The following is a 14,950-nucleotide window of genomic DNA, read 5'->3' as shown; positions in this document are numbered from 1 at the left end:
TATTAAATCACCCCCAAAGACACCCTCAGGTGACAAATTTTCCTGCCATGAAAATGACTGCTCCTAGTTTAGCAAACCTTTGTTTTAGAAAAGACTGCATTGATGCCAAAACTGTACTGGATCAGTTACAACTGTTCCATAGTTTCAATCCAGGGAGTCTTCTCAACTAAACTCAAATTCTTATAGGTTGTTCTATCTTATTTTTGTCTACATGGTCTTTCCTTTTGTCTCTAGACAGGTTCCCCATGACAATGCTATCAATACTACCTCAAAACAATGAGCCCCTATAAGGAGAGATCAATAACCTCAAGCCCCCTGAGCTAAGAGTATAAATGCACAGAGTGAAATTCACCATCTGTTGGATTCTCTCCTTTACTTACATTTCCTGCTTTCTTTCTAAAGACCAAGTGCCTTGGCCTTTCTGATCTCTATTCTTCTCACTGCCCCTGAGCAAAGTCATATGAAAGCAACCCACTGTGCTGCTTTCTCTTCCCCTATGTAACTCTTCTCTCAATGGGTGTCATACTCCTCCTGTCATCACTAAAATTAGAGAATACCAGAGATGGAAGGGACTCTGGAGATCGCCAGGTCCAATCCTTTATTTAACACATGGAAAAAACAGAGCCCAAAGACGCGAAGAGACTTGTTCAAGCTCACATTCCTACAAATGGTAAAGCCCAGATTTAACCTGGATTCTCCAACTTTTCTCATTCCTCGGCAGCTAAAACAGGGGTTCTGTTCCAAATGGAACTATATCATTCCACTTTAGTTTTTATCTTCTCTCCCCAAACCTGTACCCCTCATTTCACTAAACTACTATTCACTTCCTTAAAAGGAAAAGAAGTGAAAAGGAAAAAACATACCTCTGGCTTCACAAGATCTAAGAACTCCAGGTGAAATTCATAGACATTGTCTCCTTTGGCACCATGTCCCTGAGCTACGAAGAAAAAAAGGTGGGTTACTTTGAACTTGAGCAGAGTAAAGCCACCCAAAAGTCAGCTTGGAACAGTTCTTTCCTATACATATGCAAACATTAATGGGTTGTCAAAATGTGTGGGAGCTTCCGAGTTACTTGACAGTCAGATGAGCCAAAATTGGACAAAAGTTTATCTCCAAACATCCTCTAATGATCAGTTTCAGGCCATTTACTTAATCTTCCAATGCAGCCTAGATGATGCCCACTACAAATAATAGGCAAGAAAAAGAATATAAAAAGCAATGCCAAAGGTACCACACAGATAATAAACTTAACTTTCATTTACTCTGTTTCTAAATCCAGAGTAGAGAAAAATCAGGTAAATGAACCATCTTGACTATGATTAAGTAAAGTTGCAGGGTACATGAAAATGCTGACTGTCTCAAAGACAGCTCTGAATCTAAAACCTCCCAACCAGGGACAGAGAATGAAGGAAGAAGCTAACTTATTTAATTTAATATATTCCAAAGAGAACAAATAAAGAGAAAGATTTTTCTCAGTTCATAGAGGACATGTGGAACTGGAAAGAAAATCTCTGGGTTGGCTATCTCCCAGTCCTGTTCTTTGACATGGCTCTTTTCCCAAACCAAGCAGGTATCATGTCTGGCTCCCAGTGACTGCTGGCCCCGGCAGCTGTGCTGGACACTCTTCCCCTCTACCTCGTGCTCTCTTTATCATTTGTTTCCCTCCCTTCTGGGGTTCTCTTCCCTCATCTGGCCATATGTAAAATAATCTGCCTAATATTTGCTATAGTTGGCTATTATTTTCTAAGATATAAATTCTTTAAGGCTGAGATAGTCTATAAGCTCTAAGTGGTAGAATACTCTATTATCATTTAAACTTCTTTTGTTTGTTTGTTTGGCAGTAGTGGGGACTGAACCCAGGACCTGGTATATGCTATTCAAGCAACTCTACCATGGAGCTATACTCTCCAGCCCTTTTAAATGTATTAAAATCCCAAAAAGTCTGAGCTGTTACCATCCACTACTCTCATCTTGAAAAGCAAATACAAAAGCCAGGTTGTACTTTCATGGGAGTATATTAAGACAGGAGAAAATCCCACATAAAGCAGTAACTCTTCACTCTCCAGTAACACCAGGAACTGGAAGAGGGAAGGGAACAGGGAGAACCCACCCACTGGGTACGGTGAATGCAGACCCACCCTCTCAGGCAGAGAAGTAAACCAGTTGAGGTGCTGAGAAGAAAAGAGATGGACACAGATCCTCAGAATCAGAGACTGTCAGAATGGAAAAGACTTAAACATCAGCCAGAGTACAGTGTTTCTCAAATCGATCTACAAGTATATTATCAGGGAGCCACAAAGACTCATCAAGAATATTTTTACTTTTTGTTTTATTGTAATCTTAAAACAAACAAATAAAAGCAGTACATTCTGGATCATCTAGATGGGAATCTTATAATCAAGTACTCAAGACTGTTTCTCAGTCTGGGTCCATGAACCACTGAGGGTCCTGTGGACATAATCTTAGATGTCCATGGATTCTTGAGTTTAAGAAAAACAGATTATAGGGCTGGGGATATAGCTCAGTAAGTAGAGTGCTTGCCTTGCAAGCACAAGGCCCTGGGTTCAATCCCCAGCACTGCCCAAATAAAAAAAACAGATTGTAACCTTCATTTTACAGGTCCTAGAAAGTCAATAACTTGTTCAGGGTAGTCAAGATTCTGATTTGTTTTGTTTTGTTTTCCTACTGTTATCTATAGCCTATGTAAGGATTTTAAACAAATTCTTTTGGCTTTTTCTAGTAGTATATTTCAAAACAATCTAATTTACCCTAAGAGCATCAAAGGGGTGAACATCAGTACAAATTTAATAAAACAGATTTTTAAAAAATAAAGAGAAAACACTACCATGCCTCCTTTACCATGTAGAAGGCTGGCCGCTCTTACATGGATACTGACCTTTGAAATGCAGCACATTTTCAGTGATGCTGATGGCAGGGTTCTGTGAACACAGACCAAATACACAAGAGGGCATTTTAATGAAAAAAATCAAATTAAACCAGGAGCTTTGTCCCACCATTTTCTCCCTTGGGAACTTAAACCTGTTACCTTATGCCTTACCCAAAGAATAAATTTAGTGGTTTATTCCCAACTATGTCTGTACCTATCTGAGGCTATAAGCTCCTCCAAGGAGGAATCTAAACTGCTCACACTGTGCAGAACAATCAAGTACTAAATCAGTCCATTCTGATAAAGGCAAATGATGCAAGACATCATGAGAGATATTACAGTAGAATGCACAAATCTCTAAGACTCAGTGGCTGAGCTATAGAACACAGAATCCAGGGGAAAAGATGAGTCATTTCCTGTGAGAGGACAGCAGTTATCAAGGAATGTACATTCAAGGCCAAAATAGTAGTAAAAGGCAGTAAGTGTTATGAGACTTTAAAAGAATGTAAGCATCATGGAAAGAGAAGGTTGGGAAAAGCGTCACCAAGGTAAGACCTGTACTGTAATATGAAGAATGAATTAATCCCAACAGGTAGAACAAAGAGCTGAGATTACAGGTGGTTCAACAGAACATGTTATGCCTCTACTTCTAACTTAGCCTCAGACTCCAGACTTCAAGACTAGAAGAGTTTGAAATTCTCCAATTGTTCATTTATTCCCAGAAGCTGCTCCATACCTTCAGCACCATAAATGAAAGTGAAATTACTTAATACTTTTTTTAATTAAAGAGAAACAACCCACCTCCTATCAAGATCACTTGGTTTTCTCCTTTGTGCTCCTTCACACATCAAAGGAAACCATGAGGATAGAAAAAGCCTGGACTATGCTAAGTGGGAGCTTGGATGACCTGTGTCTTGCCAAGTCAGGAAAAGTGGGGAGAATGAAGGCTTAGTGAAGGAGCACTTGAGCACAACCACAGCAGAGTGATCTGCATTTGTTTCTACTAAGAACCACAGGGGGCCCTACCAGTTAAGATCAGTTTAAAAGAAATACATGGCTTGAGGGTATTTGGACTTTCTAAATTTTATGAATTTGGGCTGGATAACTTAAGAGTCAACTGACCCCCTTAACTTTTCAGGGACCTTTTCTTCTACTTTGCTCAGTATTAAAATAACAGGGGGCAAGAAGATAGTATAGGTTTACTTCTAATTAATCCTAACCCTAAGTGTGTAGTCTTCTGAAGTACCCTTTATGGGGATTTCCTAATACATGTCACATCTCTGATAAGCCATGGGTTTTGCTCCTATTTCTAAAGCCCTGCACCACTTTGTTGAGCTGCCAAAACCAGAGTTCAAGTTCACTTAGTAGAGCAAATATTCTCAAGCCAAAAGCAGTTGCAATGTTTTTCTTACCTGAGTTCCCAATATCATTTCTACCTTGTTCTATTTTCAATGTTTTTATTCAATACTTTTCAAAGAATAATTTGTACAGCCTACCCTATCTTTTACTAGAAAAGAAATTCCTTTTCTTGTGAAAAAAGAAGTGGACAGGGAAAGGGTAAAAGATGGCTTTGATGTTAACTAGACCTGGGTTAAATCTTAAGTTATGCCATTTTTTATTTACTTCTATCATTTACTTTCAAACGTGCAGCAATTGGCCCTCCATACCCCACACCCCATATTAGGTATTGAACCCAGTGGCACTCTCCCACTGAGTTCCATCCCCGGTCCTTTTGATTTTTAGAGAGGGTCTTGTGAAGTTGTTGAGAGCTTGCTAAGGCTGGTCTGGAATTTGTGATTCTTCTGCCTTACCCTCCTAAATTGCTGAGATTACAGGCATGTGCCACCACACCTGGTACGAGACTCTCTTTCAAAGTCCAGGTCAAATGTTAATCCCACTTCATTCCTCCTCACCTCTAACATAAAAAATAATAGCTTCCTTACAACTTCACATTTGCCTTTATTACAATATTTGTTATACTGTTCTTTTTTTTTTTTTTTTTGGCTTATCTACTCCTCTAAACTTGAGTTCATTCACAAATGGGACAGTGTCTTATTCATGTCTATATCCCTAATGCTTCAATAACTGTTTAGACAGAAATTAATCAATTCACTCACTTTCATAATCTCTGGCATAAATACAAAGAGTTCAATGAACTACCTGCTACCTAACCCTTTAGACTGAGGTTTCATTTCTCATTCTAATTATTAGTATGTATCTTTGCTTGCATGTGATTAGTATGTGCATAGAAGAGTTAATATAGCAGGTCTGAAACTGCAATCTTCAGAAGGGCCTGCTTCCAAGATCAGCCTCTGGCTAGCATCTGGAAATGTGGCTTTCCTCCATTCCCTGATGAACAAAGTGGTTTCCTATGCCCAGACTTTGCCTACAAACTACGTGATTTCTGGTGAAAATCAGTTTTCCTTCTATAGGAGCCTGAAACTTCAGTACCTAATAGGCAGAGGTTACTTAAGTAATTACTCCTCCAAAAAACGCAGGTACTGAATATCTAGTGTGCTTCTCTGGGCAGAAACATTACACATAAGTTGCTGTATTTTTTGTAGCTGGAAAAAAGGCATGGCTTTTCTTTTTCAATCTCCTCTGCCAAAATCTGTTACCATTCTTGTTCTTTTTGATGTTCTAATTGTCACAAATTTGATAAGTGGAAACCCCTTCAAACAGGCTCCTGTGTCATTCTGACATGACCTTGTACCCTTTGAGGATATTTGGACTTTTCTTGACACGGACTTGGAATTATTGGTCACTTCTTCAAGGAGCCCAAGTTCCTTTAGGAGGGAACAGTAATTTAGGAGCCACTGTCTGGATGTTCTGAGATGTACTCAATGTTCATCTTTTAGTGGTCTAGCCAGGAATTTTTACATCACGATGTCACATTGAAATTTCCAATTCATGTCACACTGAAATTTCCAATTCAAATTTACTACTACAGAGCTTCTCCTTACCATTTTTTTAATGTTTGCATCTTTTATAGTAAAAATCTTTATACCTAATAACATATACACATATCTATTTATTTGTTTTATTCTAAAAGTTTCATAATTAGAACATCAACATTTTTACTAACAATAATTACACTGTTTATTTGCAGGGTTTTTCTTTCTTTTGCCCTGGCACACATTCTACTAAAGAAACAGTACTGTGTTCAAATTTACTGACATTAAATTGTCTGCATATGTCAAAATTAGATATAGAGTTAGGTTCTTTTGACTGTATTTAATTTCAAGATTTGCTTTTTTATCAAATTTTATCTGAATATGTAAAATATTCCTTGTTCAAAAGCCAAACTTTATTTAAAAAGTCTCAGAAGTTCTATGCCAAACCCATTCTCCTCTCTTAACTTCTACTTCCCACCTTTCATTAGTTTTTAGTTTCTGTTCCTTCTATGTATGTGTTTTGCAAAAATAAGCAAATATATTCATCTATTTTTATATTCCCTTCTTTTTACACAAAAGGTAGCACACAATATACATTCTTCTCACCTTGCTTCTTTCCACCTAAATCAATCCTTACCAGTTCACAGAGATCTTACTCATTCTTTTAATACCTGCACAATATTCAACTGAATGTAGGTCCAGGATGTATCCCCTTCTAATCCATCACTTTTGGGGACAAGGGGTACTGGGGATTGAACCCAGGATGGCTTTACCACTGAGTTACATCCCCAGTCCTTTTTAGTTTTTATTTTGAGACAGAGCCTAGCTAAGTTGCTAAGACTGGTCTCCAACTTGAGCTGCTCCGGCCTCTACTTCCTAAGTTGTTGGGACTAGAGGTGCATGCCACCACACCCAGTCTAACACCCCTTTTTTGACTCAAGTCATCCTATACTAAAAAAACACAGCTCAAGGCCCTCAATCTTTAGAAAAAATGCCTTCCTTGGCTACAGTGACTTTTTTCCTCTAAATCAGAATGCTATCTATATTACTGATTTCTCTGCTCCTCCCTTTCCCCTAACCAAGAAAAATATCTTTAAAGATTATCAACATTTATCTCTTCTTCCTGACCACAAATTTACTTGTAATGTTTTACTTTATTTATTTACTGTGGTGCTGAGGATTGAACCCAGGGCCCTGCTCATGCTAGGCAAACACATAAATTTACTTTTAAATCCACTCTGATCTAGGCTCCATGCCTATCAGTCCACTAAAACTATTATCAGCAAGATCATCAATAACCATTACTAAATCCACTGGATACATATCTAACCTCATCTTATTCAACCTAAAGAGGGGTGGGGGAAGGGAAAAAAATAACAGAATGAATCAAACAACATTACTCTATGTAAATTTATGATTACACAAATGGTATGCCTTTACGCCATGTAGAGAGAAATAACATCTATCCCATTTGTTTACAATAAAAAAAATACATTATAAAAAAAAAAAAAAAAGCAGCTGGGCACAGATGACCACCCTACTGAAATTCTCTTTTCTCTGGCTTCTAGGACATCACAGGACACTATCTTGGGTTTTAAGCTCCATAGGCTTTTCCTTCTGTTCCTTTGCTAGGTCTTTTTCCTCTGCTCATCTTCTAAATGTCTAAGTGTTCCAGCACCCAACCCTGGTTCTTTCCTTTCTCTCTCTCTCCCCTACATGAAATTAAAAGATTATATATTTCTCTCCAAGTATATCTCAAATCTGTCCATGACTCTCTCAATCTCTACTGTCCTCTTAACTGTCATTCACTATAAGACCAAGCCACCTTATCTCTCACCCATACTACTACAGCATCCTCCCCAAATGGTCTTCCAGATTTCACTTGTCTCCTTATAATCCACAAAGCAGCCCAAATATTTAATTAAAAAAAAAAAAAAAACGCAAATTTTAAGAAGTCACCCTTCTACTTAAAACTGTTTTTCATCGCTCTTACAATGAAACCCAAGCTCCTTACCATGGCAACAAGGCGCTATATGACCTACATCTTGCAAATCCCCCCAACCTCATCTCCCTCTAACATATTGCTCACTTACTACACTCCAAACATACTAATATCCTTTCTGTTTCTGGAACTCTTCAAGTCCTAGCCTGCTTTTAAGTCTGTACTCTTGTTGGAATGTTCTACCCCAACTTTCCTTTTTTCTTTGTGATGCAGGGGATTGAACCCAGGGCCTTGTGCATGCTAAGCACGCTCTCTTTCACTAAGCTACATACCCAGTCCCTTCCCCCAGCTCTCTGCCTAACTCATTCAAGTTTCACTTAGCTCAGATATCACTTCCTCAATGAAGCCTCCTGACAGCTCTATTTAAAATAGTCTTTACCAGGTAATTGTTTTATTTATGAACTTGTCTATTGTCTGCCTCCCTCAAGGAGGATACCCAAAGACAGTATCTTTGTATGTGCTGCTCACCACTGAGTATCTAGTACTTAGTCCTACACCTGAACCATTGTGAATGCTCAATAGTTACCAAATTAGTTCACTGCTTTGAATGTTTCTGTACTGTGGTTATAAACAACTTAGATTTATTGATTTTTTTATATCTTCATTTTTTAATTTATTTTTATGTGGTGTTGAGGATCAAACCCAGTGCCTCACACGTGCAAGGCAAGCACTCTACCACTGAGCCACAACCCCAGCCTGAATTTTATTATAAAATTGTCAAGCAAACACTGAAAAATATAACAAACACCACCACACCAATTTGTCCATCATTATTTTGCTTTATTTAGCTCACTTTTTAAAAAATTGAGTTGTGAATGCAGTTACACAATTACCGCTGTTTTAGTCAGCTTCTCTGTTGTTGTGATAAAAGGATCTGACCAGAACAACTGTCGAGGACGGAAGGTTTATTTGGGGGCTCACTGCTTTAGAGGTCTCAATCCATAGACAGCAGATTCCATTTCTCAGGGCTCAAAGTGAGATAGAACAACAGGGCAAAAGAGGATGGCAGAGGGAAGTAGCTCACATGATGATGAGGAAGCAGAGACTCTACTCTTCAGATGCAAAATATATACACTTCCTCCAGTCACATCCTACCTGCCTCCAGTTACCACTCAGTTAATCCCATTATGGATTAATTCACTGATTAGGTTAAGGCTATGACCCAATCATTTCTCCTCCAAACCTTCTTGCATTGTCTCACACGAGAGTTTTTGGGAGACACCACATCATAACAACTGCCCTCTCTCCCTCTAATGCACCTCATCCTTGCAAGTCATTACTGTTTTAGAACTGGAGTTTATCATTCCTGCTGTTTCTTTATTCACTTAGAACATGTTGGATATTCATAAAGATAAACAGAATTATATATTTGTATTGCTTATATTATTTTTTGACTTGCTTTTTGAACTACTTATAAGCTTTAACTCCATAGAGAGGTGGTTCCATTTCATTCATTTTAGCTGTTGTACAGTATGCCACTGTATAAATGTACCACAATTTATCCATTCTCCTGTTGATAAAAATTGAGGCTGTTTTCAATTCTGTGTTGCAATGAACATTCTATCTCCTTGTGCATGTGTGTGAGAGCTTCTCTAAGGAGCAAAACTCCAAGTTATAAGGATATGCACATCTTCAACTTGACTACAGAGAGTCAAACCATTCTCCAAATCAATTATTTCAATAAATACTCCCATGGTACCAACTATATAAAAAAGTTTCAACACCAAACATCCTCACCAACAGCTGGCAATCTAATGTAAGAAATAATAGTATCCTATTATTTTAATTTACATGTCTGATTATAATTAAGGTTAAGACCTTTTTTCAGGTTTATACTCTTCTTTTTTCTTTTACTCTGACCTGTTTATAATCTGCCCTTTATTCTACTGGGTAATAAATACATCATTTTCTTACTCATCTGTAAATATTCTTTATTTTTTTTAAATTTTTCTTTTTTTAGTTGTTGATGGACCATTTATTTTTACTTATTTATATGCAGGGCTGAGAATCGAACCCAGTGCCTCACACATGCTCGGCAAGCACTCTACCACTGAGCCACAACCCCAGCCCTGTAGGCAAGTGTTCTTTAAATAGTCAAGATGGTACTCATTTGTCAGTGATATAGGCTCCAAATATCTTCTTCAAGTTGGTCTTACTGTCAATCTTCTTCTTTAGGGTTTAAAGACATTTTTCACTGACCCAATATCACAAAGATAGTCTCCTATATTTTCTTTGTAGTAGTTTTTCTTCCTGCAGTCAAGTCACTAACCCACCTGAAACTGATTTTTGTGTATAGTTTAAGGCAGGATCTTATTTTATCTTTTTGCCATTTGGATTACCAATGCTGCCAGTCCAATTTCCCAAATGGTTCATCCTTTTCCCCTTAATGTGCAAGGCCATCTTGGCCATATAACAAATTCTCATGTACAGATAGGTCTGCTAACAGACTATTCTGTTTCACTGTTCTTTGTGTCTATCCCTCTCATCTAAGGCTTAGTATCACAATTAGAATAATCCCTCACACTTGAATAGCACACTAGAATTTACAAAGCACTTTCAAATCCATTATCCAGTTGAACTTCAAAAGAGTCCTGTGAATTGGGTGCTAACATTCACATTAATTTGAATGAAGAGACTAAGGCTCACAAAGGTTAAGTGAATTATCCTTGCTCACCATATAGTAAGTGAAGAGCAAGGACCCAATCCCATGCCCCCAGTTACCACTTTTTCCACTAGAATCCCTGTAGGCAAGAATAGTTTCTTTCGAATGGCTTGCAGACCTATGCACTTTGTCCACACACAATTAAAACAAATAAAGGCCTTGATAAATGAGCAAATATTTTAACAACTATGATTGTGGGGACAAACCTGTCCATTATGCTTCCCTTGAATATAAACTCTACTCCGAAAGTACCCTTGCCCCTATTACCTCCTTACTAACTGTTCACTTCAAGCACAGACAATGATACTGTTTAAGTGGTTACTGTCCACCCTCTCACACACATCAGCAGTGGTTTCTCATCAGTCATTGACCCTGTAGCTCCAAAGACACAATAGGATGTGACAACTGGAGAGTTCTGCATCTCAGAAGAAAAGGCACAGAGCTGATGTCCCAAAGTGGTACTCAATCTTTAAAACTAGATCTATGTGATACACTACAGATAGAGGAGTCATCAAAGAACTGTCCAAGAACACAGCACCTAGCTTAATGACAGACAAGAATAGGTTCCATAAATGTTTTTTATTGAACAGATAAATGAAGTGCTTCATCCTGAGCCAGAAGTACTGGTTTCAACAGTCCCTGCCTGGAGCAATCAATTAATAAATTTTTAAAAAGAGCAGTCCTTGACATTCAGAAGCAGGTCTGGCATTCAGAGCTAAACCATGTCATTCTCTTATCAGACACAACTATCTCACAGACGATCAACCTCAGACAAGATTACTCTGAAAACTTGATGAGACAAAGTCCGTTTCGTATTTTTTTCACAAGCACTGATGAACACGTGGTCACTATGCCACCCACAAAATATCAAATATCCTCCCTCTGGTGGCCTAATTGAGTCCTAATTCTCTATCATATACATGTTTTATTCTTGGGCTAGAGTCTCCTTCTTACAGATAAGATTTATTCAGATACCCAGTCACAGAAGTGTTCCTATTTTATGACAGCATTTAATCTATATTGAACCACCAAGTCACAAAAGCCCAAATTCTACATCGGTTCTAATACCCTCTTTTTTATTTTTAGTACCAGGAATTGAACTTGGGGCACTTGGCCACTGAGCCAAATCCCCAGCCCTATTTTCTATTTTATTTAAAGACAGGGTCTCACTGAGTTGCTTAGTGCCTTGCTTTTGCTGAGGCTGCATTTGAACTCTCGATCCTCCTGCCTCACCCTCCTGAGCCACTGTAATTACAGACGTGTGCAACTGCACCTGGCTCTAATAACCTCTTAATAAGACACACGGTTCCTCATGGAGTGTGCTCTTCCTTGCTGCAAGGAGTAATAATAAACCCAACTTGTTTAATTATAGGTGCATTCCTGGTATTCTTTGACTGTAGGGCATTGACACAGTATGTCAGAATTAAAGTATCTGGACGTCTAAACCTTTCTCTTTCTGGAAAGTTCTCCCAGTATTAGTTGGACTAGAATACAACTCATTTCTGAAACTCATCTCTAACTAAAAGAAAGAGGTTTAAAAAAAATCCTTTAACACTAGGGACTTGGTTCAACATCCACTTCCAATTCTACCAACAAACGCATGAACAAACCTTTCTGCTTTTCTATAACATGCTTCCTTCTAGATAGAAGGCCCTGAAAAAGTCATCTATCTGACTTATCTTTGTAAATCTATAATGTCTTATACATATTAGAGTATTTCTTTTATGAATGAGATTAACATGTTGTTTTTAAACTAACAATAGTTGAAATGGATACTTCAGAATTACAGATGTGAAAGTCCAAAAAAAAATAAAAACAACTGGAAAAACAAAGACTTATTTTTCCCATAAATGTTTAAAAAAAGAATTTCATTTTCAAAAAAAAGAACAGTTCACTTTTTTCTCCACATCTGTATTTTTTCACTGTTATACATTTCAAACATGTAACTCCAAACTTAACTATGATTAACACATGTTCATGTTACTTGACAAAGAGGTTTAAATATTTCAAGAAAAGTATAAGTATGGTGCATGTTTTCATTTGTCCCACAAATTTCCATTTCTTACCATCATCAAAATACATCTTTCTGCTTATGGCTTCAAAAACATGCCAGAATATTCTATCCTTATCTCATGATATACATTTAGAAAGAACAGGGCTTGAGTTTATTTAATTTGGTCTACATACTGCTAAATGAATACTTAGAGGGACTCTCATAACACACTTCCTGTACTTTTTTAATTGACTGTTGAAAGATCTCTCTCAAGATGGGAACTTCGATCCTCATCTACAAAAGATTCTTTTTTTCTACTTTAATAAACACTTTAAAGCATAGTAGAGGGAGACAGCACATAATATTTATTCATCCTCAGATGGAAAAGTATAATTCAGTTTGGTTGAACACGTTAAATGATACACCATGCAATGCCATAGCCTACTTAATGACATTCTGGCAAAGCATTATCTTCATCGTGCAAAAGGAAAACAGGTTTATTTTGGGCAAACAAGAATTAAATACAACAAGTACACTTCAGACGAACTGATAGAAAAAAACAAAACAAAAACAACAACAACAAAAAAAACCTCATTCAGATGGAGAGAGTTCAGTGGAGTAAATGAGATAATGAAGTGCCACAAATGGGCTGGGGTTGTAGCTCAGTGGTACAGGGCTTGCCTAGCACGTGTGAGGCTCTGGGTTCGATTCTCAAGATCACCTAAAAATAAGTAAAGGTATTGTGTCCATCTACAACTAAATATATTTTTTAAAGGGAGGAAAAGTACTGTTGATGTCAAAGATCCTGGATTAAGGATGACTGTAGAAAGAACATTCCAGACCTAAAACTCCAGTTCCTCAAAGACCTGAACTCTGGATATGGTTTGCTTAAAGACGTAGGGGTTCACAAGCCCTGGATTCTTCACTAACAGGGGGCTTTGGCTTGCTCACATTAAGGAGTCAATGAGATCAAACGTAAATGCTTAATGTAACTTAAGATAATTTTTCTGTTCTCTATGCAACTCAGCAAACCTTATTCACAGGCTTCAAAACATAGGGAGGGGATCACTTTCTCAGGGTCTGGCATGATTTCCATCACTGAATGGTTGGGAGGGGTGTGCGCCTCCCAGGAGGCGGGGAGGCTTGAGAACGTCCGAGGAGCCTGACTGGACCTCCTCAGGTCAGTGCTGGACGTCCAGCCACGGCCCAGAAGACCACTGACACAATGGACCTCAGACCCAACAAGCTCATCACACGTCTCAAAGGGCCTCCGCCAACTTCGAACCCCGACGGCCAGGCCTCCAGAACCGAACTGGGCTCCACCAGGCCGTTGAGAGCGAACAAAGGAGTCCTGGGCAGCATCCGAGTCCCGAGCCGGACTCACAGAGCACCCGAAGGCACCTGCAGCCCTCGGGGAGTCGTGAGCTGGAGCCCGGATCTGAGGGTGAGCCTAGAAAAAGGCCAACACGCCGTGAGCGCACCGCTTCGCAGATCTCGCTGGCGCACTGCAGGCTCTTCGGCGCGCACACGGACAAAGGGGGCGGCGACCCCGGCGGGTAGCCGGAGCCGCGATCCCGCGCGCTTCCCGCCGCCGGACCCGGCCTTTTACCTGCACGTCACTCAGCTCCACGCGCAGATACAGCTCGCGATGTCGCTGAGCCCAGTACACGTGAGGCGTCAGCACCTGATTCTCCATGGCCACAGAGCCCAGGGAGCGAGGAGGCTCGACTCGCTGCGCCTCGCTGCTTCGGGTAGTGAGCCGATAGAGCTGGCCAAACGCAGGCCGCAAACACCCGCTCTCCCGAGCGCCCGCAGCCCGGCAGCTTCCAGACGCCCCACGCTCGAGGGCCGCGCCTGCGCAGTGACCAGTGGAGCGGGTGGGGGCGGGGGCGGGGGCGGGGGGAGCCGGGCGGCGCAGGCGGGGAGAGCCGGCCCTGGCAAGCTGACCACCCGGCTCGTTGCGGCCGCGCGAGTGCTGATGTCCGCAGCTTCTCCGCGTTTCCGCGCTTCTTCAAGGCGCTTAAACCTAAAAGACAAACACACACCAATAAAAGCTTAAAAGTGAAAAGTCCCCTCCTAGGATCGATCAGCATGGGGAAAAGGCTTGGGACTGGTGTCGCAGGAAGGTTCCTCCCATTGTTATTAATTCAGCCTTTACCGAGCGCCTACGGTGAGCCTAGGCTTCGTAGCCAAACCTGAAACAGCAGCCGTAAGATGGTCTCTGCGGTTTGGAAGCCTGTCTGTTAAAGGACGCAAGTAATTCCGGACGCATATAGAATGATAATGGCGACTGTGGAAGCCGTGTGGGAACAGGGTCATATTCCAAGAGGGGAGAGTACCAAGTGTAAAGACCAGAGGTTTCCAGTGCTGTCCAGAAGATCTGCCTGCGATGATGGAAATATTCCACTCTGCACTCTCCAGTACAGTAGCCTCTAGCCACAGGACGTTTTTGAACACTTAGGAATATGGCTGGAGAGACCGTGAGGAGTTGAATTTTTTATTTTACTTAATA

General features: G+C 39.9%; 1 protein-coding gene across 2 annotated transcripts in view; it reads right to left on the bottom strand.

The window, feature by feature from the left end:
- Positions 1-14,533, bottom strand: part of HACD3 (3-hydroxyacyl-CoA dehydratase 3) — a 29,766-nt gene extending 15,233 nt beyond the window's left edge. The window contains exons 1-3 of one of the 2 annotated variants that reach the window (XM_079125723.1): positions 14,048-14,533; positions 2,897-2,939; positions 864-937 (exon numbers count right to left, since the gene is read on the bottom strand). In XM_079125723.1, coding sequence (XP_078981849.1) covers positions 864-937; positions 2,897-2,939; positions 14,048-14,134 — 204 coding nt within the window. In that variant the 5' untranslated portion in view covers positions 14,135-14,533. The remainder of the gene's footprint in view (positions 1-863; positions 938-2,896; positions 2,940-14,047) is intronic. The other variant, XM_079125724.1, reaches the window with a different exon arrangement.
- Between the last annotated feature and the right edge of the window lie 417 nt (positions 14,534-14,950).

This window comes from Sciurus vulgaris (genome assembly GCF_902686455.1).
Source record: "Sciurus vulgaris genome assembly, chromosome: 2".
In the NCBI taxonomy this organism is placed as follows: domain Eukaryota; kingdom Metazoa; phylum Chordata; class Mammalia; order Rodentia; family Sciuridae; genus Sciurus; species Sciurus vulgaris.
The sequence above is the reverse complement of the archived record's forward strand: the minus strand, read 5'-3'. Positions and strand labels throughout refer to the sequence as shown.